Here is a 26,809-nt window from a genome sequence, read left to right on the forward strand (position 1 = left end):
ACACATTTTAAAAGTTCCTTTTAAGTTTTCACTTCTTAGGGAATAGTTGTGTTGCCATAGCTTTTGGCCCCTTGCTAACAGCAGCTTTTTCCCCCTCACCAGAATTTGAAGCTTTTGATCTCTTTTATCTTCTGCTTGCTCATAGCCTGAGAATTGCATCCGTGGCAAAGCTTGTCCTCTCAAGAGTCCATTGACTTATTGCTAGAAAGCAAGGAAATAGCTTTCTTTTCACTCTGAGTCCCTGTTGAGATAATACACTCTGAAGGGACACAGCCTGTGTGGAGTAATCAGACCTATTGTTCACCACTGTTTGAAATGCACAGTAAAAATATACTACTGGGAAAGAAAAAAAACAAAAGAGCTTCTACCTAAGAGAAATATACAGACAGCAATCCAAAGGAAGGCTTTCCTTAAATATCACAAGTCAGGTAGCACGAGGCTATGCTGCAACTTGGACAATAGCATATATTGGACATAAACAAGTAGAGCATACATGTAAATAAATGCATACATTTTATTTAATTACTATGCTGTAAAAAAGGCAAAGCATTAGTAGCACTTATCTTTCTGATTCATAATGGCCAAGGACAGTCCACCACACTGTCCCATGGTAACACTAGTCCATGGTTTTAAACTTATTTCATAAGCACTTGTGACTCTACCGTAGCATCTTTAAAAGAAAAACAGTGCTGGCCTCCAGTGCACTATTCCCAGAATTCAATGGAATTGTGTCTTCCATAACAGCTTGGTCAAAGGATCAACATTTTCCATTTTCAACTAGAAAATGTATTATTTGCTTCCTTCTTTTATTACTGCACACTGTTTAGCAGTGGCTATACACAACAACCATAATGAGAGAAGCGATCACAGTACTCTGAATGGTTGAGAACAAACATCTTCCTGGAATAAGGTGGCTGCAATGGTGCTCTAAAACTGATTGAGTTCCCCATTGCATCGGAGGCTCTGTGGTGGTGTGAAATAGTTCTGATGCTGCCAGTTTATTTCACCACAACCAGTGAAGTATCTCCTCAGCTGGGATGACCACTCCTCACCTACAGTTGAAAATTAATCTCTCTTTGCTAAACACTTTAAAATCCTCTGAGATGAATTATGCTATGCAAAAGTAGGGTATTATTATTTATAAAGTTCTCTCTTTCCTTCTTCTCACTTGTTTACAATGCTCTAGAGACTTTGTGCAAATGAAAAGAAATTACAAACACCTAATGGGAAGACATGATTTATATTTAATAGCCAAATTCTTAATTAACTCCATTACCAGGTAAAGCAGGCCATGCACTCATGTCTTAAAGTTAATAAATAAGAGTGGAAATTATATGTGTTCACATTTAACTTTCTCCCATTATTTGTTTCCTGCAACAACAGACGAAGGAAAACACTTTCATTTTCATTCAGCAGAACAGCAAATTTCAACCTTGGAAGTAGAGAAACCCTTTGAAACACTCTGCCAATCTAAATTTACAAGCAAATTAAATATAAAAAGGAAAAAACATCATTTCTTTTATTTGTTTCTGAGTGCAATGGCAAAAAGACGATGTGGAAGCACAGTAAGTCATGCATTTCATGCTCCCCATAGAGTGCATAAGGGAATAAAAATTCAAAGGTTAGCACAGCAAGAAAGACAACCATAGCAGTATTAAAAAAATGAGCAAGCTCACCTCCAACTCCAGAAGTAAACAAAAAGTAGTCTAGCAAAAACACTACAAAATGAGCCCTTTGCACCTTCCATAAAGAGTTGTTAAAATCATAACAAAAGAGCCTTCTTGTCTCCTTTGCCCACAAAATTATTAAATATTTCTTGGCAAGACCTGTTTTGTCCTATGAGTAAGTATAAGAAAACGACACAAAGAGAAGTCATTTTCCCCAACGTGTCCCTTTTTTTTTTTAAACTGAATCATGACGTTGTTTGACTTTATTTTGCTTGCCAACTCTTCCTTCATGGTTCAAGTCATCACTCACTGTGGTTACCTGTGAAAAAAATGGCAGAGAAATACCACATTTGGACTTGGATCAACTTTTCCCCTCATAAAATCTCCAGGATGAAATTTATCTTGAGTCCTCTTGAGAATTTTTTATAAAGCCTTGCCTTTCTGTATATATCTGATTTTGAGGAAAATCCCTCAGAGCAGAGTCCCACATCTGTTCTAACCTTAATGTATTCCTTCAAGTACAACTCACATATCTTGGGATTTCCCCTCCGGACATTTGTGGCTCTAGAATGCACCACACACCACAGGAAAGGAAGAAATCAATGCCAAATTTAGTATCATCTGAAGTTGCATGGATCCAGAATGAGGACACTGGACAGATGTCCTCTACCAGCTTCAGTCATAACATGGGAGTCAAAATTGATTCAATCAGGGAGTCTATGTCATATCTTTCCACACAACTAGAGGAAACGGTATAAAGCCATATTGATAAGGCCACTGAGATAAAGCTCCGTTCTGTGCAGATTGTTTCCTGTGAGTAGAAGTTAACCTAATCTAGAACTACACCTCTGGTGGGGGACACTGGATGGATATTTCAATGTATTTCTTTGGTTTTGTTTTTAAAGAGTTAGCTTTTATTGTTACTGCTTTCAAATAGGAAAAAAAAGAAAAAAARACTGTTGAGCTGATTTAAGCCTTAGAATAGTATCACTAAAGCTAGGTTAATGAGAAGAGCTCAATCAAGGTGATCAGATGTATCCCAACAGATGCAAGTGGTAACATGCAAACAGAGGTACCAATGTGTTTGTTTCTAAATAAACGGCAGACAGAACAGACAATATATATATATGCATGTGGCTACTGAATCAACATAGTCTACTTTGCAAACTTTTACCTAGTATTTTTTTTAAGATATGTGCACTTGAAAATAAAAATATACCATAAAAGCATAAATTAATTGTGTATCGTGTAGTTCAGCCACAGTGATATAACTCCTCAGCAGTAATACTGAACATCTCCTTAGAATATTATTTCTAATTAAATCCAAAAATACCTTCACTGATGTTTTAGCAATTTTTTTCAGCCAAGCTTTCAAATAGCGTATCAGTTGGGTTAACTGTTTTGCATACCATGCTGAAAATGTGTTTAGTGTACTTATTTATTATCTAATCCTCTTTAGATTCTGTTATGAATGGACAAGAGTTCACAACAGGCAACACTCTTATATAGCAAGCCTGACAAAAAAGTTCACTCAACTTGTACCATAACAGTTCTGCTGAGTTTTTAAAGGCTGCAAAACAGACCCTTTCTGGGGTTGACAGAAAGCTTGACCAAAAAAAACAAAAAACAAACAAACAAAACAAAACAAAACAAAATAACAAACAAAAACTTAATTACATAAGAGGCAATTTTCATGACAAGAGACCTTTTCTTGCAGAATCAGTCACAAAAAAGACAAGTCGAAGTGCCCTTAAACTTAATAAGGTCTCCAGTTATGGGTTACTACCAGCAATAAGAATAACAATAGTAACAGAAAGAATGATAGCAACAAGGACAAAAATAATGTGTCACATTTATGTGGTCAAACAAAAAGATGTCTGTAGTTTCCAGTACTGAAAAATCTTCAGAATTTCATCATGATTCAGAGAATATTTAATATCTTTCTTAAAAACCTAGCCCCCAACACTAGTGATGATATTAAAACCCTCAGTTTTCATTTAAAATTTTTCTATCCCATGAAACTCCTGAGAAACATCTGAAATGGGAACTCTATGCATTCAGAAAAAGAGAGCCAAATATTTATTATTTTTAAAATCTCTACTTTTTAATCCAGTCCCATGATTTCTGTACATCTAGGGGGGTTCATTCCTCAACCCAGGATCTTGCCTAAGGCAGTTTTTTAGACTCTTCCACAGTCAATAAAAAGACAGGGAGCTGCAAGAGACAGTTGCTCCCACTTACCCTACAGCACATTTCCTAGGACAGATCCTCTGCAGGTCCCCATCTCTTCTTATTGATTATTTAAGGATCTTAACTGACCAGCTAAAACTAGATACTTAACTATAGATAGCTAAAGTTAGATGATGTGTTCCCCACTTCAAATTTTAAATTAAAAATAAAGTAACTAAATCTCCTAAGCCACACATCAAATAAACTAATATTTAAAAAAAAAAAGAGAACCTGTTCAGAAAGAGTTGAATTTTAAGGGACCTTTTTAGTTCTATTATAATGCACAACTCATATAGAATATATGCATTAGGATATATCCTAATAAAAAGAAAACAATTAATATTTGATCCTAAAGCAGGACTATGAAATCACTAGTATTTTGTATTATGACAAAATCAAAATGATTTCAGGAAAAATTATTCATCATCTTTCTACCACCAGCAGTCCAAAAGGATCTAAAATAGACAAGCCACAGAAAGTTTTCATACATTGTGTGGGCTACTGTTTTGCAATAAACAGCACTAAAATGGCATCTTCAGAAACAACACACTCTCTTAATTAAGATGATTACCAAGAACTAGGTTCTGTGTAATGAACTTCCCCTCTCTGTGATCTTTCACACACTGCTGCTCTTGTGCATGACTTACAAGAAATCAATAGGACTCTAATACAGCTTTTTAAAAATAGTTACATGCTTTACATTATAATTGTTATTAAAGAAAATATTGAATAAAATATTAATAAAATATTGAATCTCTCCAGTCACATTGTATTCCTAGAGCATTTTCTTACAATTGAGGCAATTATTTCACTGGAAGTATTCTGTTTCCAGTAGGGTTTGCCAGTTCAGAGATCCTACTATAATGTTACACATGACAATCTGAAACTCCTGTGACTTGTCAGAAGCAACACATAGCCAGAAAGTCTCTTCCCTCACAGACCTCTATTACTTGTACCCATTTGCAGTCCAGCAGGGAAGTATAACAGTGAGTCACCCATAGTCACTGTCCCTGGGAGCCGATCCCTTCCTGATGTCAATCACAGTGGAGATTCTCTCATGATTCCATCTGCTGCTGGGCTGTAGTGCTCAAGGGAGGATTTAGGAATACAGTTATCATGAAGTCAGAAGAGGTCCTACTTAAATGATTCTCATTTAGGGTTCAAAATTTAGGGGGGGTTGCTATAATGACGCTACCAAGATAATGTGTTACAAAAATAAATTTTTCATGTAAAGGAAAATTTTACTAAACTTCATAAAAATATCAAAAGGAAATTTCTAGGATTCTAGTGAGTGGCATATCCCTTTGGTGCTACACATAACATATTCCCTGGGTCTGAATTAGTGAAAACAACCTCTATATTTCATAAAGCCAAGACATCCAGTTGGCTTCCTTTTTGCTGTGGCAGCCCAGGCTGATAGCAAACACGAGGGAAAAAAGGGCAAATAGGAGGAGCGGAAAAGGCAACATTGATTTCCACAGCTGCAGAACGATAAACATGACAACCTTTTTTCTGGAATAGTACAGGATTACTCAGTCTGATGCCCTTTGTAATGATGATGGTGATAATAGCAGTAGTACATTCTGCTTTGCTACAGCAGCATTCAACTCAACATCTTAAGGAGTGGTGCTGGAGTCCTTATTAAATTTACCACAGTGTTTCCCAGACATTAGATCGGAGCAGAATCATCTCAGATTGACAGTAAACTTTGGGCTCTGTAAGAATCTGCTCAGTAGGGGCACTCCAAATGCTGTTCTAGTACTCCATACTGACAAGGTCTCTTCTTAAGATCAGCTATGAAGTCAAGCATCAAGCCAATCATCATACCCGTCTCTCTAAGACCCATATTTATTGAATTTTCCCAAAGTCACAGCAATTTGGGTGTATTTAAAAGATGTATACCATAAAACAGAGTATCAAAACACACTTGTTTTCTGGATACACTTGCTTTCTAATGTTTTTATGAAGTAAGACATTGTATTTCTATTATAATCCATTATTATTTTCATTGTCATTATTGCTACTATCATCACCCATTCTAACTAAAATGAAGTACAGAAATTAGATGGACAAAGAAACCCCTCAGTCTGATCAGGAAAAGAAAATGACTCTAAATACTCCTAATACTATCTACAGACCTATCTGCCATTGCCAATGCATTTTGTCTGTTTCTATAAATAAAAATTACTTTAACCTAGTGATGAAGTCATTTCTTCATCAAGGAAGTTAATATACTTTTCAGAGAATCAAGCGTCCAAAATTGTGCACAATAAAGGGAAAAGTACTTATTTCTATGAATTCTTAACTTCCTGGTGGTTCCACATCAACACTTCCTGCTGTGGAGGTATTGCTTTAGAGTGTTTTAGTTATACAAGGAACCTTAGCTAGCAAATAGGCTGATACTCCCATTTTTTACTTTTCAATTTCTAGGCTGTACACGGAATGTAAATTTTTAGAACCTTTTTCCTCATTAATATCTTTAAATATCCAACTATCAGCAGGTATAAAGCTGGCATACTCGAGCACATGAAATTAGAGCATTTTCTGTTTCTTAGGATCTAATCTTGTATGGGCATGAGTGACAGAAAGTACGCCTTACAAACATACCAATGAATAGACAGTTCAGGAAATTTACAGATATTAAAGCAATTAAAGTCTATTACAAGGAAGTGTTTACCTAGATTAAGAAAATCAGTCAAAACAAGTTCTGAGTTGGTCCACACATGAGCAAACCTCCCTTTTTTCCCCTCATGAAGATGCAAGTTAATACTGTTTAAGTCTGTTAACTAAGGAAATTTAATTTTGATGGATACTTATAATGGAAACCACCTAGCTAAATCAAGAGAAAAAAAATGATATCCTGGATCTTATCTAGGAGAAAGGTTAAAGTCAGATAACACTGCAATGTTAGCTGAGCTCGGCTTACCTTCAAACACATTTCCTAGCATAGGCCTAACTGAAGACATATTCTCACACATTTAACACTTAATATAGTCCTTCATTTACAGATAACTGGCACAAGAGTGTTAAGGAGTCTAAAATAAGCAGATCTGTTTCTGTGAAATAATATTGTATGCTAAATAACATGCATGCTAGCTACTTTCTGATTTTAAAAAATGACAAATGTAAAAAAAAATCACAGTTTAACAGTATGTATTGCAAACTTTCTTTTAATGAAGCATTCTTTTTAATGAATTTCTGTTCTATGCTACAGGAATGTAATAAAGCATCTGAAGCCATAAAAATTTATGATTTCCTGTAAAACTTAAAAAATGAGCAAACTGATTTGTTTCAAAATTTATACAAAAATAATTGGACTGAGAATTTACATGCCAAGTTTCCACTTGGAAAGAAATTTTAGGGACTGTTAGTATTACAAACCACAGAAAATGAAGGTTCATAAWGGAAATGCTGAGACTTTTAACTTTACCAGTGCTAGCTAGACACATAAATGCACACAGACACTCTGTAAGAATCTGAAGCTTTCTTTGGTAAAATGTGTTTCAGTATATCAAAGACGAATGCCAACCTCTCCCAGCTTTTCAGTTCATTACAGATATAAGTACAGAAATCACTATCTTGCAAATTTCCTGACTTCCCAGAATAGCTTTGAAGCAGGAATTATTGTAAGCCATGAGTGAAGATGCATTGTAAGAAGTGTTAATGAGGCATGAATTACACTGTAAGCACTTCTCTTTACTTTTTCTGTCAGAAATATCATTTCTAAGTTAATTTTCTCTTTTCAGAGCAAATTGAAGGGAAACCATTTGTTTGGCATTATCTGTCTGGCACAAGCCTGAGAAATAGCAACCTAATCAAATCACGCATGGTTTTCATTATGGTTTAGCAACAAGTACTATCTGACACCACCAGAAATGAATCAGATATTTGAGTACAGTAATGTCTATACAGTAGTAGGCCAAAGTAAGATATGACGAGAAACTTGTGTTTAATGTAAAATATCTTTAGCCTATACTGTTCTTAAGACTTTTTCACTAGATCCTTACCACAGGGAATCGACAAGCTTACTTTTGATTCATGTTTTTCCTTTTCTGGGAGTGGTTCCCAGTATAGTAATCTTTGCCAATGTGACCAAATCATGGTCATTTTAGGAGCACTTTCCAGACCCAGTACAGCAATTCAATCCACCATCTGGTTTTAAAGGGGAAAAAGTCCTCTCTCTGTGGAAATATTAACCTGACATGTCTCCGGTCTAGACTAATAATTACGTTAAAGATAGAGTGAGTCCCATTATCCATGTGGAATGGGTGGAGTCTTTGATAAACCAGTAATAATAGGTGTCAGACTAGCCACTGAGGACTTTTCTTACTTGTTTGCTTGCTTATAAAAAGGAACTTTAGGCTCATTCAAGAATTCTGCTTCCACTGAGACTGACAAACAGTTCATTTATTTCAATTAAAGGCAATGGACTGCATTTAGTGTAGTGCCCATAAAACAGGAAATTGAATGCTGTTCAACAAAGGTTGACCTGCTCCTGTAGATTTTTGTCTAAATTGCTTTTGTTCAGAATGGGAAGCAAGGTTCCTCTAATTGTACCATTCTAATTCTTCTAATTGCAGCCTTTTATATATTCAAATGAACACATTCATTTGAAATGGTCTATGCTTTGAAAAAATTGCACAAGCAAAACAAGAACTGAGAAACTAGAATAAGTTTTTGACCTTCAGTAGAAAAAGATGTACAGTTCACATCTACAGTGTAGCAGTTTTTAAATGCAGGTGCCTTAGGCCCTGTTTTAGCAATGCACTTAAAAGAGGCCTAACTTTCATTAAGAGCGCCATGTAAAGAGCTACAGACAGAAATCATTCACAGGGCACACCACCACGGTTATTGATCCTACAAAACAGGACCTGCAGAACCATGGAATGTATTCTCTAGTGCCATCTACTGGCACCTTAACCATCAAACTAACTGTTCAAGTATTTCCTTGTGTAGAATACTCATGTACAAACTTTGAGCACACATATAAACAAATACTTATTTAGCCTATTTCTGTTTTAGTCGTACTCGCTTATGGATTTTACTGAGTAGGGTAATCCAAGGATGTCTTGAAGACTGCCTTTGGGAGCACATGCTAATCTCATATTTATACAATCAGGCATTCACCTTTAGTGCACACATTTGGACCATCATCCAGGCATCAGTGCAAATCGTTTTGCTGACTTCCATGACTGTATCCGGAGTTTTTTAAATAGTCTTTCCAATTCAAAAGTGCTAACTGAAGTATCTAGTCAAAGGAAAACTCTTTATCCCATCTTGAAACAGAGAAGAAGAAAATAGATTTTCAAGGATACTTTATGGGCAAAGGAGAATAAAATAGACATAGTACTATTATAAAATATTTGAATTATTGGAAGGTATTTTCCTTCTCAGTGAAGATTTCCTTCTCTCATATATCTCAATGAATTGTAGAAAGACTGAAAAGCACTGTTATACCCATTTTCCACACTGGAAAACCAGAAGAGGTATGTTTTTTGTGTGTGTGTGTGTGTGTGTGTGTGTATTTTTTTTTCCATAAAGATGAGGTACTCACTAACAAGGGAAGAAAGTAATTCAGGAATTCTTACTTCTATACACCGTTTTTCACATCACTGTTTAAAAAATGATAGAATCTTTGAACTGATTGCTTTCATAGTAATCCAGGAGACTGACATGTTTTTAAATAGTTGCATGTGTCTTACAAAAAATACATTTATAACCTCATTGGAAAACACAAATGATACTATCTAACTTTGCAGAGCTATGTCAGAAATAAGAACAGTTACCCTCATTGCTAGCAACAGCAAAACCAATAGACTTTTATAAATTAACATGGGCTGCACTACACAATGAAGCGTGGTCAGTTTTCTATAGAGGCAAATGGAAGGGTCCCAGCATAATGACCACCATCAGTCTTCAGTTATTAACTGTACTTTCAGGTTTTAAAGTCAAGATTGTAATGAGGGTCTCATTTGCTTTTAATAAAGAAAGATATATTATTTAATATTAAAATAACTAAAAAGCTAAAGGTACAGTAAAATAATATTATTAGAAATACCAACTTGCATGGTCAGTATTTTTCACTCCTATGCTGCAATAAGGTTTTAAAGGATGACTCTGTAATCACTGTTTGATTTATCCTCTGTTTTTGTGGCAAAAAAGGCTTGAGAATTCAGAGTGCATTTTTCTTTCTGTTCTATTCTGCAAGGTAAGTATTTTAACACAAAGTAAGAATCCTAAAAGACTGTAATCTCATTTAGCGGGTAGCGATGCCTAACATACACGCAAAGGAGATAGGAAAAAAAAATACAAAGATACAAGGAAAAAGTAAAGGAGATGCAAATGGAGAAAATGGGAAGCTCTTGAAGACCTGCCCTAATGTTAGTGGCTAATGTAAGAAATGGGCATCACTGAAATAAGCAAAAAATAATTAGAGATCTAGCCAAATGGCTTTGTTTTCTTGCAGATGAAGAACAGAGTGTGCTACAGCCCTGAGAGAGGAGCAGAAATTGTGTGCTGTGGGGAACATCCAACTCCCATTCTTTAACCAGTAAAGAACCGAGCTTATATTACACAGTCTAGCCCTTCCCAACAGCATTAGCCTGGATTCTTAACAGTCTTGTCTCTCTATCACTTTCAGCATACACTGACTCTTGAGAGAGTGATACTTACCACTGCATATTGTTTTCTCTCTGCTGCCCAAACCTAGCATGCAGATTTGAGCAGCTGGAGAGAGACTGTGGCACTCCACTGGAGAAACATGAATTGCAAATACCACTTGGGGAAAGGCAGGAAACATACACAGGCATTTTGGCCTTCCCAGTAAATCCAGGCCTGTTAAGTATTCCTTCCATTCTGCCTGCATACACGGAAGAATGAACAACGCAATCAACAGCGAACTGGTAACAAATCATCCCAGAACTCTGCTCTACACTACGCACTTCAGCAAATACAACATCACTGAGAATGCAGAATGGTCGTTCACCCCCCGAGGAAGCTAAGCTAGATGGTGCTATTCGGTGAAGCTACCTCTGAGGAAATGTGCAGTTAGCACTGTGATTGCATTGCAATACAGGCTGGAAACGTGACCAGAGCTTTGCACAGCTTCTTTCTATCTAGATCACCACACACCTTTCCAGGAAGAAATAGTAATGCCTGTTAGAACCTGACCTTAATAGGCTTTGCCAGTCCGAACTTGGGAGTGAAATGAAATTAGTTTTAGAAAAGGATCTTGCTGTCAAACAAACATAAATATTTTTTTTTTTTTTCAAGATTATATGGATCTCTTCCAGAAAATGTTGAAGCCATGATTGCATTTTAGGGGATATGTATTTTGCAAAAGAAGCTTAGTACATTTATTTCTTGGTAAGTAAACTTGACTGTTAAAAGAAAAATTGTTGCATATGTCCTCCCAGTATTAATAACCCATTACTGTTTCTGCCAGCTCAGAAAGTGAGCAAGAAAAGTCAAACAATGGTTATTGGCCTGTGATTTGGAAACTCCCCTCCTTGACATAAGCTCTGTGTGTGGCTGTAAGCACAGCTCTACTTCAGGCTCTGTTCCTCATTTGTGAAGCAGAGGTAATAGCAACTCCTTATATCGTGACAGTGTTGTGAAGTTAAACATAATAAGCCCTCAGGAACACTGTGGTCGTAAGAGTAAAGCAGCAAAGGCAAAAAGTCAGGGCATATTTATTTATTTTGCTGGCAAAGCATTGCTCTCAGAGCAGTAAGGCAAACACATCCTTGGTGTAATGACAGGTAGGGTTGCAAATGAGATGTGTTTGGCCTGCTGCTTTTAACTGGTATTGTTTCTGATGCTAGCTTTTCAGGACACTGCAATCAAATAATTATTGTTTCCTTGGTTGCCAACTTTTTTCTTTTATTAGCAATACCAACCTTTGTTTATTCTTCTTCCTCCCATGGGAAATTTCAACATGCCTCCAGAAGGATGCTGTATGACTCTCATTTATAATGGGATCACTCCCTTTTTTCCCAGGGGAGGCTTTCTCCTTTCATTTTCCCCCCTGCATTTGTAGAAAGAGACACCAAGTCAAATCTCTGCTGCATTCACATACATGTGATCTGAACAGAAGGAACATATCAGTAGTTCTCACACATTTGCCTAGAAGATGTACAGCTTAAGAGAAATCATCCAGACACTATTCCATTTAAACTGTTTAACATTCATTCTGGCAACATGAGCAACAGCCTATATAGAAAGGCAATATTAGAAATACATTTTTATGTTTTTAATTTCCTTATTACAGAGAGTGTTTTCAGGGGGGTGCATCTTTTTATTTCCTTATTATAGTGAGGGTTCTGAGGGGAGTGCATCTTTCATTTCTTCACTTTTTTTTCTCTTCATTTCCTACACTTTTTCTCACTGTGCTCATTCATTTAATCTCTCCAATGCACCAATATTTTATACCTGGCCCACATCTTAGTCATTCACAGCTTATTTCTTGGTGTGTTCCTCTCCTCTTTAGTTACTCTGACACATACCTGATCCTTCTCTTTCACCTGTGTAGTTTATTTTGCTGTCTTATCATGAACCGCTGTCACCTGTCTTAGAAAGCTTTTACTTTCACTGGGTCATCGTGTACCTCTGTCACTCTCATTTGTAGCCCCCAGCTCCACTACTGGCAACTTCTGCTGATGACAGATGTCTGACAATCAGCCACAAGCCCACTCTTGGCTCCAGGCCTGAGGGAAACTCTAAAACTTTCTTCACAATTGCTCTTTGCAGCAACACCTTTATACAGATGCAGCAAAGTCACCTTTTCCTGATGTACAGGTTCTCTTAGAGGATTCCAGGTCCCTGTGCATCATCAATATTGAAAAACTGTAGAAAGAGCTTAAAGAAAAGTGCAGACAATGCTACCTAGCAGAGTGAGTAAGCATGGATGGCATTTTTCCCTGGGAGTCCTATTTTGAGCAGTCAGAGCATGTCAGTGCATTATTTCATCATCTAACATACACAGCAGGAGCTCCCAACTCAGGTGTGCACAGGAACCTTCAACATATCAACCCTAAGCTACATTCTCCCCCACTGTCTAGTGCAATACTTTCATCTCTTCCCATGCCTCCTGTGCCCTTCAACCTCAGTATTACCTTCCCCCAGTCATTTCTTCTACTTACCTTTGCAAAGCCAGAAAGAATGCATGATTGCCCAATGAGGATTTAAAAGAACAGAGTCTAGGGTGTGCTAACTCATTAACCAGATAGCAGAAAAGTCTGCAAATCGGCTAGATATCCCAGTGGTATATACATACAGATTGGCCTGCTTCCTACCTATCAGATGCTGGCAGACAATTAAGACAGTCTCTTAGCCTGCAAAAAAGTGGCTTAAGGGTCTGTGTAGATCCAATATACTAAGTAACTGTGTCTTTTGGCCTAAGCGTTCTGCAATCTCTACGTGCTCTGGAGCAAAGGAGCCAACACCAAAGGACTTTCTAACTTAACTCTATGTGACATCACTGCTATGATGGCATTAGCAGGAAGTGCTTTGCAGTCAAAATCTGTGGACTAAGAGAGTGGCTGCTGAGAACCTGAGTCTCACCTAACGTGCTCTTGGGAAGTGCTTTACTTTGGACTAGCTCTAGTCTAGTCCTGCAGACTCAACCTCTAATAGCAGATGGAGTCCTAGAATACATCATATGATTTAATTTCATCCCCAAAAAATTCAGTTTACATGAGACTCCTCCACAATGCAACCAAATTGCCATAAGTGGAGATGCTCAAGAGATTTGTTTCAAAAGCAAACTCCTTATCTTAACTAGAATGTTTCATCCATTGCTTCTTCTATTGCAACCATGTTCTGTCACCCTTATTTAGAATCAGCAGTGCCTGACTCTAAAAGTGATATTTAGTATATTATTTCTTTAACTGTTTTTACAAGTTATGGACATTTTTTTTTCCTTAGTTGTTTCCCTATCTCCAAAAACAGAACACTTTGTATAACAAAACAATTTCATCAAATTTGCATGCCAACTGAAAACACTAGCAATGACCAATAACCACATATGCATTGATGTCAGCTATAGCTCTAGAGAAGTACACACATGCATTAGATATTCCATGCATTCGGAAACCTATCCTGCTCTAATGCTTCAGCATCTTAGACCAAAAGAAAACAGGCCCCAGGCCCCCTTTTGAAATCAGGGTGCAGCAGGTTTGAAGGCAGATTAAATGCACTGCACAAACTTTGTAGAGTGTATAGGTGTGTATGGCATGACTAGACTACAGAAGCAGTGGGCTAGATGCTATGCATGGTGGGGGTGCTCAGTGTTCAGAGCTTTGTGATCACAAGACAGCCCTGTTCTAGTAGTGCTGAAGTCATGGTTATGGCTCTGTGGTAGATCATCAGCTGGGATGACATCAAAGTCAGTCAGAACCCTCATCAAAATACAACTCAGTGTGACATGTATAATTATCATTGAAGCTTAAATGTTATCAAACTATCTATAACAAGTATTACTGATATAATTTAGAAATAAAGGACAAAAGAAACCAAATGAGCCAAAGAGTCAAAGGACACGTTCCACAGTACTTTCAACATCTTCCAAGAAGAGCAGAAGGAAAAGTAAGACCTTCTAATGAAAACTCCTGTAAGGTTGGAATTCAAAATGTTTATTTTCTCTGTAGTATTTTGTTTCTACTCAGATCATTAGAAAGACCTCTACAACTATTCTCTGAGCTTTTGCCATTTTAATGAGATATTCACAAAATCTAAAAAAAAAAAAAAAAGTTGAAAGCTTTTGTTAAAACTAATAACTAACGTATAATAATAAAATTGCATCATGCTCCAATGCATTATTCTTTCAGCCTTTAGCCTGCTTTGGTATACCTGGGGAAATGAAATAAATGAGTCAACTTGCAAAATGAAGCACTACTTTGTGAGTGCAGGCGGCAGAATCCGGCACTCAAAAATTCCTGCTAAACTGGCTTGCTCATATTTGCAGCATACTTGTCTAACAATTTTTAACAAAACATTTTGGGAAAGTAACAACTACTATTTTTTGCTCATTGATGTGTGTAACTTTTAAGTTCAACAATTCATACGGTGGCAAGGGGGAAAAAAGAGTTTTAGCCAATCTTTTTTGATAGAATTTCAACACCGTAGCTGACTATTGAAATTTCAAATCTGCTTCAGGGTAAATTCCCATCAATTGTTGTATCATTGTTTTAAGTGTAGGATGTTTTTCCCATACCTGCAATTCTATTTTTACCATAAACAAGTTGCTTCCTTGACTGCTTTTCCAAAAAAAAGTAATAGCTCTCAGCCATTTTCATATTCACACAGAAAAGCAGTAATGGTAGCCATACTAGTCTGTTTAACAAAAAACCCTAAAATGTAACAGGAAAAGTTCTGGCTCCAAATACAATTTACACAGCCAGGATTTCATCCAAATAGTTTTTCAAAATTAGATGAGAATTAGGAACCCATAAAACATGCATGCTAATTAGGAGTCACCAAGCCAAGCGGAAATGCTGTGCAGGGAGGTGTGGCAGTCTCCCTGTTAAAGCTGAGGTGTCTGAGTCAGCACTTCAAGAGTGACATCTTCATCTCTTTAGGAGCCAAAACTTGGAGGCCTCTCCCGAGGGCAGTGCCTACGATAGCCTTTGAAGAACTGAGCATGGCTCACTCTTTTTAAAAGAGCTGCTGAAGGAGTAATGTTATGTAATATCCTAATGGTTACAGCACTTGCCAAGTCTTGTGTTCCAGCTCTCAAGACTAGCCCTTTTTTTGCTCCCATGACTATTTAATAAAATGCAAAACCAGTCTCATGAATAGGGACCTAAATCCAAGACAACTCACTTCCACAGCCATGTTCGCTCTTCCATCTGATCCTGTGTATATTTTGTGAAACCATTTGGTTTCAAATGAAGTAGAAGGGGACTTTGCCCCTAACTCTCCTCTCACCTTTCTCCAACGTACAGTGGCATTGTGATTAAGATACTTTCATGGAAGGGAAGAGATGTTGATACAAATAAGGAGGCACCAAAATCCTGTCTTCTTGCTTGTCTAACTAGTCTAACCACCGAATCAAGAGCAACCGGTGTGTTCAAATAACAGTGGCCTTTGCTACTCTATTTTTAAAAAAAATTAACCAAGTACTCCTATTGGATCAGTCCCTCATGAGATTTGGATGACACTAACTCATTTCTGCATCTGGTTGGGCTTAAGTTCCTAGTTAGACATGCCTAAAGCTGCAAATGCTAAGAGATCTTTCAGATAAATCAGAACACGCCTACAGAGTTAAGGTATCTCCATGATCATGCAGCTTCTGAAAAGGTTGGTTGGTTTTTCACTATTAAACAGTTCATTCAGTCTTCAGAGAATCAAGTCTTAGGTCCAGATGTAAATATTTACATGTGTTCTTAAATACACATACTATATATAGGACCAATGAATTGTTTTATTTCACTCACTGTGAGAAAAATTAAACATGGGCACACATCTTGACGGGTAAGTGCCCCAAGTCTTGATCAAAACTTATGTTCACCACTACTAATAGCGTTCCAGAGCTTTTGTTCAGAATCTAAATGGGCTAGACAATGACAACAAAGCAAGTGAATGAACATTCATTTTTCCCTCTTCTATGTAAAAAGTAGTCCAAACATTATTTAAAAAGTGATAAGTGAATTTACATAAAAAATTTGAAAATGTCCTCTAGCATTCATAATTAATGCCATTTAAAAATTACCACATTGATCATGATCTTGGTAATTTTATTTTATTAAAATTAAATCCATTTGGGAAAGAAAACAAATGTTTTTAAATTAATTTGATTACTACATACCACACGCTAGTCCTGATTACTCAAGCTGTGCCTTTTTTTTTTTATACCTGAACTACAAAACACTTTCAACAGCATTCTGTATATTATTGTTTATTTTCCAAGGATATGATCATCCTCTAAAATACTCTTTTCCATACACAATTAAAAACTGTATTTTCTGTTTCCCTACAGGATTGTTCAACTAATAATTGTATGTACGTATGTATACCACCCACCCAGCCTTTCTGTAAAACATGAAAACCCTTTCCATTGATTTTATTTCTTTTTGTACAGGTTTTCCTCAATTTTTTCAATTAAATATGTTTCCCTTTTCAAAGGGGTCCTTCTGCAGCAGCAGTTTCCATGACTTACTCTCTCAAGTTTTAGAAGAGATTACTTTCCTCTATGCCAACTGTTCTATGTTTCTGCTATGTCTTCTTCACAGATGTTCTGCTGCTCTTCCGGATGCTTCATCTCCCTACCTCTATAGTTTAGCAGCTACAGTGCTGCTAAGAGAAAAAAAAGCAGATGACAGAAAATGCACAAGCAACTTTGACATTAGATGTGAAAAAAGTGAATAAGCAATACAACTTCTACACCTGTATAACTTCTGCGAACCAGAATTTGACATGAATCATAGAGCTTCATACTAAAAAAAAAAAAAAAAAAGTGTACATAATTTCTAATCCTGTAATAAACTGAGGCTGAAATAGCTACTGTGAAAGAATGTATTAAACATTTAGACCACCTTTTTTTTTTCCCCCTCCCAAGAACTTAGCTCCTTTGTGCTTTTTCTGTCCTCCTACTGTTGTGAGCAAGAGTATGCCAGATGACAGTAAATTGTATACACAGTTCCTTACACTATTATACTGTATTGCTTTCTCTCTCTGCTTACCCTCCAGAATCCTTCCATTTTGGATTTGTCAGGAAGATCTTATATCCAGCTGTGCTACATGCTAACACAAACCATAGTAATCCTCCTTTAAGCTCCCATGATTCCCCTTGACCCAGCTAATGACAGAAATGATGGCATAAGTGAGATCAGAGGTATGATCTGGAGATTATAAGAACACAGTGTCTCTACAGGACTATCGTTCAAATGCCTAATGGGTTGAGAGATTTTATGTGATGATAGTAGCCATGTCACAGAAGGGGGAGCTGCTTTAATTAGGCCAGCATTTGGCTGTCAAATAAGGTGTTTTCCAACTGTAAGGCAACTGTTTTAAGCAACAAATTATGTATTTGAATATGCTGAATATATTCAAATGGAGAAAAATAATGCAAAAATACAAGAATGCATAGAAATGAAATATGGCTAAAAAAGCATGAATAATACAGAAATTTACATGTGGAGAAAGAACCCTGCAAAATCTAACATTATTTAATCCAGAAAAGAAAACAAGATCTTATTCAAATATTGAAAGGAAACTGACTAGGGAAATGACCATTTTACTTTCTAATTAATCCAATACAAGAATTGAAATTATTTAATTAAACAAGTTCTTAAATTTAGGGTTTATAAAAGAAAATCTCGTAGTGTAACTCCAGATCCATTGCAGTTATAGCTGTAGAAATAAAAAAAAAGAATATTATTTTTTTGTTATTATGCTAGGCAAGATAAGACTGATAGGAAAAAGACCACCAAACTTGAGGGTAAAATATGAATCACAGAAAGGAAATATTGCTCTCCGATTTCTTGGCATTGCACAACTCTCAAGAGCATTTTTAGAGGACAAGGAACTTTTCCCAGAAGTACCAGAATTTAGACCTCATAAATAACAAAATAAATAGACTAACAATCTTATCCTAGTATAGGCATTAAAAATCTTGTGCTCTTATTAATTCAGGAGTCTTAAGAAAACCTGAAATGGAGCAATATAATAATGGATTTTTGGAAATTATTTTATTATGCCATATTATATCATTATTTCTTAATTCCAAACAAACTGATATAATGAACTATTCTGATTAAATATTGTATATTGCATTCTACAGTTCTGAAGAGTCAATATTATTGAACAGAGATAGAACTCTGCAGTTCAAATAGGTATTTCTTAAGGCATCTGAGAAGCCAAATACAGATTCTGTTAACAGTGATCAGTCAAAGGGGAAACAAAACTTACAGTCATTATTTTAAAAACCATTTGTGACCTATAACTGATTGCAAAACCATTAATTTCCAGTTTTTTTCTACATTCCAGCTCAGGTCTGATACATCCAATGTTGCATGTAGTACTATTAAAATTATGGTGGAACTTTCAATCAGAATGTGTTGCTTCATATCAATTTAAAAGCTCCAATACTCAATTGTAGCCAGGTTTCTGTAGAAATTATGCAAGGTCTAGCTGGAAACTCACCTACCTGGCCCTTAGCCGAAAAGGCTAAGTGTCAGCTTCCTTAGTAACCTGTTACTTGGGCTACTTCATGGTTAGAGATGAACAAACGTCACAAGGGGCTGTGCTGTGACTCTGGAATTCCTGCCATGCTGTTTCACAGTGTCCATTACTCTGTGGCTACTTGCCAAGTGGCCTGTTGAAAAAAATACTTCAATTTTATTTATTTTCTTTACTAATTAGAGTAATCCCAAATTTCAAGATATGAAATTCCTCCATCAAAAAAAAAAAAAAGACAAGTCAGATGAAAGAATTAGATGAAAAGACTTTTAATTGAGACTATTTTTGTCAACTAACCAAAAGTTTTGCAAAATACGCCTATTAAACTTATTAGAAATCTAGACCTATTGAAAGAAGCCTGAATTGTGAAAGATACCTCAGCAGCTAACTTCTGCTGAAATTAAAGATGAGGCTTGCCTAGCCTACAGCTCTCACCCATTCATGTGAGATCAAGGATAACATCAGTTGAAAGTTTTGTTACAGCAAACAAGACTAACAGCTACATAGCAAAACTGGGATTAAAAAAACCCAAAAAACTCATTCACAGATCACTAGCTGAATCACCGGATCATGCTCTCTGCCTAACCTGAAGCTGCTAAATGGTTTTGTCTAGCGTATTAAATATATCTGCTGCTATCAAAGGGGAGAACAATATATTCAGGTAAAGCCACTAAACATACAAGTTAAAAAAAAGAAAAAAGCCATTGTGCCACGTTACAGATTAGCTACAACAAAACAGATCCCAATAACTCTGAGGTTTAACAGAACACTAAGAAAAACGTATTTTCAAATTTTTAACTATGTTTTCACAATTTCCTTAGTCGGCAGTTGGAGACTCCCTCTACCCCCTTTTGAGACTTTTCCAAATGCTGAAAGCGTTAAAAAAAAAATCAACACTCTAAAAAATTTCGCTTAACTAAATAATAAAAAAACCGTAACTCTTTAGCTGTGGAACACCTCGCCGTAGGATGCTGCGGTTGTTAGTGCAAATTCAGGCTCCCCAGGCCGATCGCATAAGAGAAACCCACCGAGGGCTCTTGCACGGCTAACGCAGCAAGCCCCAGCGCTGCAAACGTGCGGGGGTGGGGGAACCTCCCAGGGATCACCGCACGGGCCCGCCCTGCTCTTACGCGTTTGTGGCCGCTACCCGAGACAGACTCGCGGGCTGGGTGGGCCGCCGGATGCCCGAAACGCCCGCTCTCCTCTCCTCTCCTCCCCTCACCGCCCCGTGCTCCGCAGCCCGCGGTGCCCAGCGCCATTTCGCGCGCGGACCCGCTGCGCCCGGCGTCCTCCCTTCGGGGCCTCGGTGAGCAGCCGCGGCGTGACTGCGGGCGACGCCCGGGAGCGGGGCAGCCCCACGGCCACTAGCCTGCCCCGGCGCAGCCCAGCCCCCGTCCCGTCACCGCGACGATCCCGAACAACCTCCCCCAAACGCCTCCCGAGGCGGCGGCCCGGCTCCCGCCGCACGCATGCGCAGGGGAAGGCGCCGCCAGACGCCGCTTCCTCCCCGAGCGCCACCTGCCACTTGGCGCCGAACTTTCCCGAGTGTCTTCGGGCCCCTCCGGCGAGACGCCGGGGGCGGGGCCGGGGGGCGCCAACGGCCCGAGCGCCGCGCGGGGCATTGTGGGGCGGAAGAGGGGAGTCACTGCTCTGCTAGGGCCGCCATCTTGTCTGCGTCCGGACTTGCGGCAGCTTTCGGGGCCTGCTCCTTCTCACTGATCAGCGCGGTGGAAAGCGAGGGGGAGAGAGGCCCGGCGGGGCGGTGCTGATGCGCGTGGAGCCTCTTCGCTCCTCTCTTGGGTGCTGCTAGTAAAGGCGGCGGGGGGGCCGGTCGCCGGTGCGGCCTCTACTCTGCCGGGATGGGTCGGTCCCGCAGCCGGAGCTCGTCCCGCTCCAAGCACACCAAGAGCTCCAAGCACAACAAGAAGAACCGGAGCCGCTCGCGGTCCCGCTCCCGGGAGAAGGAGCGGGCGCGGAAGCGCTCCAAGTCGCGGGAGAGCAAGCGGAACCGGCGCCGCGAGTCCCGGTCCCGGTCCCGCTCCAACACGGCCCCCTCCTCCCGCCGCGAACGGGAGCGCGAGCGCGAGCGCGCCTCCTCCCCGCCCGACCGCATCGACATCTTCGGGCGCACGGTGAGCAAGCGCAGCAGCCTGGACGAGAAGCAGAAGCGGGAGGAGGAGGAGAAGAAAGCCGAGTTCGAGCGGCAGCGGAAAATGTGAGTCCCCGGCCTGGGCGCCGGTTTGCTGGGGGAGGGGACGAGGAAGGTCCCCCGCGTGGGGGGCAGGGGGAGGAAAGCAGCAGCTCGTGGCCCTCCTGCCTTCGTCTCCGTGCCTTCTCCCTCCAAAACAGCCGTTTGCGATTGCGGAAAAGGGCTTTAGGCCTTGCTGAGGCCTAACTTCTGCCTGTCTTCCCGCCATCCTTTCTTTTCCTAAAGTCTCGCGCCCTCAAGTCCGTTAGAAGCCATTCACCCGGCCTGAGAGCCTAGTGGCACGTTGCCTCGCTGTCACCTGGCTGTGCTCTCTTGCTATCTCTCGCTGCCCCTCTGCGCTGCTCTTAAACTTCTTTCTGTGGCTGAGGCCTCTGCTCTCCGGAGGCTTTGTGCAGCACTGCCACGCTTTCTGTCCCTCCCCTTTGCGTGGAGCTTATATTGCGTTGAGCTTGTAGAATTGCCCATCTTGTCGGTTTTAAGGAGTGGAGTACAACGATTATGTTAACCTGCGATTTCTTTCTTTTTTCTCCCCCCCCCCCCGGCCAAATGAGACAGTGAGATCTGGGGATCTGTTTTGCTTAGAAATCTTTTCCTGTCCGGTTTCTGCTGTGGGGAGTGTAGTTCTTCATAAAGTCTACAGAGATAGATAAATTTTATTCTAATAAACATGGAATGGGAGTTCAGTTGTCTAGTAACTTTGTTCAGTTATGAAAGAGAAGCTTTCTATCGTACAGGTGACAGAACAGTTGTAACAGTTGTGACAGTGATTCTTGTTCTTGAATGTTATCCTCGTTCATTGGAGCAGTGAATTTAGAGATAGAATAGTGAATCCAGAAGTAGCATTTACTTGTTTGCATGTGTGAAGCTAGCTAATTCAGTTAATTCTTCAGTGGAGAATTTTGTTTTGAGTTTTATTCCAACTATACTGTTCTAATGCAATAATTCATATTATTTGTAGTTCAGAAGGTCTGATCACCGGAAGTTGCCACTTTCTGTTCTGTTTGACTGTTGAGATCCCTTTTGTTAACTTCAGAATTTGGCAGTGATGGCCTCAAAAAATTGCAGAGTAGCACAAACACGTGTGAAAAAGCTCTTTGAGTCATTGGTCCTGATTTTTATGGTTTCTGTTTTTCTCCAATATCTAAATTTGTAAAAATATTACATGCATCACTGGAATGACAAAAGAATTGGAATATACCTGAACTGCTCACTGTGTTTTTGAATCATTATCTTAGTATTCTTCTAGAGTCTCTTTAGTTCATATGCATTTCTTTAAATCCATTTCAGGAATATTAAAGGTGGAAGAGAGAAAATATTACACAAATCACAAAATAGATACGTGTTAAGTTATATAATTGAATTACTACATGTTATTAGTCTTGGTTAAGAAGTTTATGGTTGCTCTCTGTCCAGGGTTTAAAACCTGAAGCAGGGGATGTGTTCAAGTGCCTGTGGCAAATGAAGTGTTCTCAATCTTTAAATAATGTATTAAAAACATTTGATCACTGTGCTGTGGTGTTGTGGAGTGCTCCAACTGCAACTGGCCTGATCTGCAGTTCATCAAGTAATATTTGATACGGCAACATATATTTCAAGTCTATTTTCTGCAGTAAGTTTTCTGTATAAATCTATATAGTTTTGAAATTGTAAAATACACATGAAGTTTGTATGGGCAAAATATGACATTTGACTGGTATTGGCAATAGTTTGATAAACTTCTGAGGAGGGAACAGTATGCAAAAATATCAGGCTTAGAACTGTGGTGTTTTTAAAATACACCTCAAATTTCAAAAAGAGCAAGCAATAGATCTTAATACAGCAGAAAACTATGATAAGTGATCTATAAATTGTGTTAATATATACTAATACTAATGAAGAAAAGAAGCAACTTTCTCGCTGACTGAATTAACTAGTTCATACAATGAAAGTTAATTTTTTCATCTGTCTTTCATCTTAGTACTTAGCACAACTTCTGTTTTTTGTTGGGATGTTAATTTTTTAAAGGACCTTGCAAGCACACCGACTTTTTTTTTTATATATGTCAGAAACCTGCTGAACTGTATGCAGTCTTTTCTACAGATATTATAAAATTAGTCTTTAAGAAGTAAAAGAGCATACTAAAAATATTTTGACATTAATGACTTCTCTGTTTTTCTGGAGTTATTGCTCCAATAGGTCAGCATAAATTTACGTCTGTATATAAAATACCGGAAGTATATGTGATAGGAAATGAATAGTTGCTATCAACTGCAGAATAAATCTTTGAGTTTCTCAAGAAAATCAAGCTATAAACACAGACATAAATATCAAACTCATTTATTGGAAGTATATTATCTTTATCTATGGGCGTTAGCTGGTTTTATAAATTAATTTTGAGAATAAATTTTTGCTTGATTCCATTTCACTTCTTTCTTTTTCCAGTGTTCCAAGAAACATATACTCAAAAGTTATTTATAATAGCCTCATTGCCTGTGAATGTAAAAAGATGTATTTGCTTAGTTTAATTGAATTTAAATAGAATTTGTGGAGGCGAGAAGAATGAAACTTGTGCAAGCACAGTGCTTAATTTGAGTACATCATCAATTGCTGAAGATATTTGAAAACTTACTTCACACGAGTGACATTTTTTAACTATGTACTATTTTTAATCAATTTGTTAACTTTTATTCTAGATTCCTCTAATGTTAAAAGTACAGCTAACATAGTTGAATAAAATGCTCAAATACAAGCTTTCTGAAAAATGGATTTCTATAGAACAGCCTCTGGTGTATGCCAAGCTGTATCACTAAAGGACTGTGAGAGTACATGCTACTGAATACCTCTAAGAGTGAAGAAACCTTTTTAAAAAAAAATAAAATAAAAGGGTGTAAAGGGTGTTTAAAAAATTTTAAACTCTTGACCCTCCCTTCCATCTTCCCTCCTAAAAGGACCACAAGTAGTAGTGGCTTGGTGAAGACACAATAAGAAAATGGTGTTGATGCATTTTTCTGGATAGTGGTGGATTTTTTTTTCTCTCTCTCCTCAAAAAAAAAAAAAACAAAAAACAAAAAACAACTCAAGATATTTTGTGTTGCTTTAGGAAAAGATAATGCTGGCCTCATGTGTCATTGGAAAAATTTGCCATCTTCTGAGGAATGAAAGAATAAATTCCCTCTGCTGGGGCTGAATGTCTAAAATCCATTTACTGAATTAAATAGAATATTCATTTGCTTCGGAACAGTATTGAAAAGAAGATATGTGAGTCAAGGGATTTTGGAAGCCTTTCACCTTGGTATTTCACCTGTGCTACAGATCAGTAATCCATACTTCAGTGTCTCCCAAACATACATGTATACAAATTGTACACAGGGAAATCTAAAATTTGGTAAATACTGTAACTTTTTTTTAAGTTATTTTTATGTTTGTCAACCTAAATAAGATAATAAAAGGCAAACATTATGAACATGACAGGAATTATATCAGATAAGTGTTATTGTAAATTGTTGGTTTCTGGTGCTGACAGGTCAGAAGATACGTTTATAAGATTGTTCCGTAATTCATGGAATACTTAAAATGAAAGTTCAGTTTCAAGGTTAAAACAGAACAACCTTCTCCCCCAAAGCCTATGATAATCCAAAATAAATAATACTTTATAAAAGCATAGCTACACAGTATTCACTTTGTATTTAAAAAAAAAAAAAAAGGCAAGAAAAAACATAGTTAATGTGTGAATATCTAATTGCCATATCACACCGGTGTTACGAAACCTGGAAGAGTTTCTTTCTTCATTTGATAATAAACCTGGGCATTGACCTTTTATACATCCTTTTTACTGAAAGTTTAAACAGTGATCAGGCTAAGTGATAGTGTTGCCTTTAAACAAAAAGAAGGGAGAGAAGACATTTGAGAAAAACTTCTAAATAGTTCAACATGCAAAACAGTAAATGTTGCAAGGATTAATTTAGTGCTTGGAATTGGTATATTTTGTTTTGGATAATTATGGTGGACACAGAGTGCCACAATAAAGAAGTTAAGGAGAGCTGAAATATTTGGAATTGGACAGGTAAATTATTGGACAACTAGATTACAGAAACAATGCCTGGAATTCTCATTAAAAATATTAAAATTACAAATTTCATTGGTTTTGCCTTTTATTTTAGTTAATAGTTTGGTGCCTTTGAGATGGAGGTTTTAAAGACAGGATTTTAATGCTACATGTAACATAAAATTGAGCATGTTTAAATTCCTGAAGCAGGAAGGGTACTGAAAGTTTTTTTTTTTTTCCTTACTATGTTTTTACTCTTAAAAACTATCTTTCCCATATCAAGAAGTAGTATGATACGTTGTGTTGTTAAGTTTGATGTCTTGAGAGATGGAGAGATACTAAATATCATGTGGTCTGAATGGCTTCCCTGTAGAAGAAACATTGTTTTGCCTTCCATTTAAGGAAAGTGTATTTGGGCAACCACTCTTTATATACAGGATCTGTGTGTGCAAGGTGTAAGGCTCTTAAATGCTGATTCTGTAGTGTGGTTGGTGCTATGTATTTACAAGTGTTCATTTCGATGTAACTATTTTTTACTGGTGAAAAAAGTAATCTTCGCGCTTGCCTTTTCTAGTCGCCAACAAGAAATTGAAGAGAAACTCATAGAAGAAGAAACTGCTCGAAGAGTAGAAGAGCTTGTGGCTAAACGCGTAGAAGAAGAATTGGAGAAACGGAAGGATGAGATTGAGCGAGAGGTTCTCCGCAGGGTGGAGGAGGCTAAGCGCATCATGGAAAAACAGTTGCTCGAAGAACTCGAGCGACAGCGACAAGCTGAACTTGCAGCACAAAAAGCCAGAGAGGTAACGCTCGGTCGTTTGGAAAGTAGAGACAGTCCATGGCAAAACTTTCAGTGTCGGTTTGTGCCTCCTGTTTGGTTCAGAAAGGGATGGAATACAGCAAATCTAATTCCCTTCTCATATAAACTTGCATTGCTGCGAAACTTAATTTCTAGCCTATTCTGAGGAGCTCACTGATACTTAAACAATTACTCTCTTAAAACCTGAACAAGGATACTTGCTTTTTAATGGAACTGACCTACATATTTCAGAATTGTTTGAAACTTTTGCCATGGCTGCAGGATTTATCAACGGTCCTTTCTTTTTTGGGGAAGGGTATTAAAAATCTATAAATATGTATCCTTCATTTGTTTCATTTTGCTTACCTAGACTGTAAGAGGCTTTTGCCTTCAGTCAGGCAAAGAGCAGGGTCCAGCACTGAGCTGCAGTACCTGTCTTTAACAAATAGGTCTTTTATTCTCCATTTAAAATAAACATTCTTCTTGAGCATACATTGGACTAATTCTGGGACTTCGAGTATAAGCCCATCCACGTCTTCACCAAGGATCTATGTCCAAATCATTATATCCATTTTTAATAACTACTAACAACTCCTTTTTTTTTCCCCTAGAAGTTATAAAAGAGCAGGTTGCCCTTGTCTGAAGTCAAGCTCAACATGTGACTTGGGTTTTTTGGTTGTTGTTTTGGTTTTTTTTTTGTTTGTTTT

General features: G+C 38.0%; 1 protein-coding gene and 2 long non-coding RNA genes across 6 annotated transcripts in view; 1 reads left to right on the forward strand and 2 right to left on the reverse strand.

Moving 5' to 3' along the window:
* Positions 1-634: 634 nt before the first annotated feature.
* On the reverse strand, positions 635-13,190 carry LOC112966568. 2 transcript variants are annotated; one of them, XR_003253668.1, is made up of 4 exons: positions 11,795-13,190; positions 10,569-10,755; positions 4,838-4,974; positions 635-1,986 (listed from the first exon to the last, which is right to left on the reverse strand). It is a non-coding gene; the product is annotated as an uncharacterized LOC112966568 (long non-coding RNA). The 2 variants fall into 2 exon arrangements; XR_003253667.1 differs by having other exon boundaries at positions 4,838-4,982.
* A 3,585-nt stretch (positions 13,191-16,775) lies between these two features.
* LOC112966566 lies at positions 16,776-20,289 on the reverse strand. The gene is made up of 3 exons (XR_003253666.1): positions 20,013-20,289; positions 19,042-19,209; positions 16,776-18,245 (listed from the first exon to the last, which is right to left on the reverse strand). It is a non-coding gene; the product is annotated as an uncharacterized LOC112966566 (long non-coding RNA).
* A 396-nt stretch (positions 20,290-20,685) lies between these two features.
* ARGLU1 (arginine and glutamate rich 1) overlaps positions 20,686-26,809 on the forward strand; it is an 11,308-nt gene continuing 5,184 nt past the window's right edge. For 2 of the 3 annotated variants that reach the window (XR_003253665.1, XM_026066810.1), the window contains exons 1-2: positions 20,686-21,288; positions 25,881-26,106. Coding sequence is in view for 2 of the 3 variants with exons in the window: in XM_026066810.1 (XP_025922595.1) it covers positions 20,933-21,288; positions 25,881-26,106 (582 nt within the window). In the remaining variant the exon portion in view is untranslated. The remainder of the gene's footprint in view (positions 21,289-25,880; positions 26,107-26,809) is intronic. The other variant, XM_026066809.1, reaches the window with a different exon arrangement.

This window comes from Apteryx rowi, unplaced genomic scaffold, assembly GCF_003343035.1.
Source record: "Apteryx rowi isolate R43461 unplaced genomic scaffold, aptRow1 scaffold_249, whole genome shotgun sequence".
Taxonomy (NCBI): domain Eukaryota; kingdom Metazoa; phylum Chordata; class Aves; order Apterygiformes; family Apterygidae; genus Apteryx; species Apteryx rowi.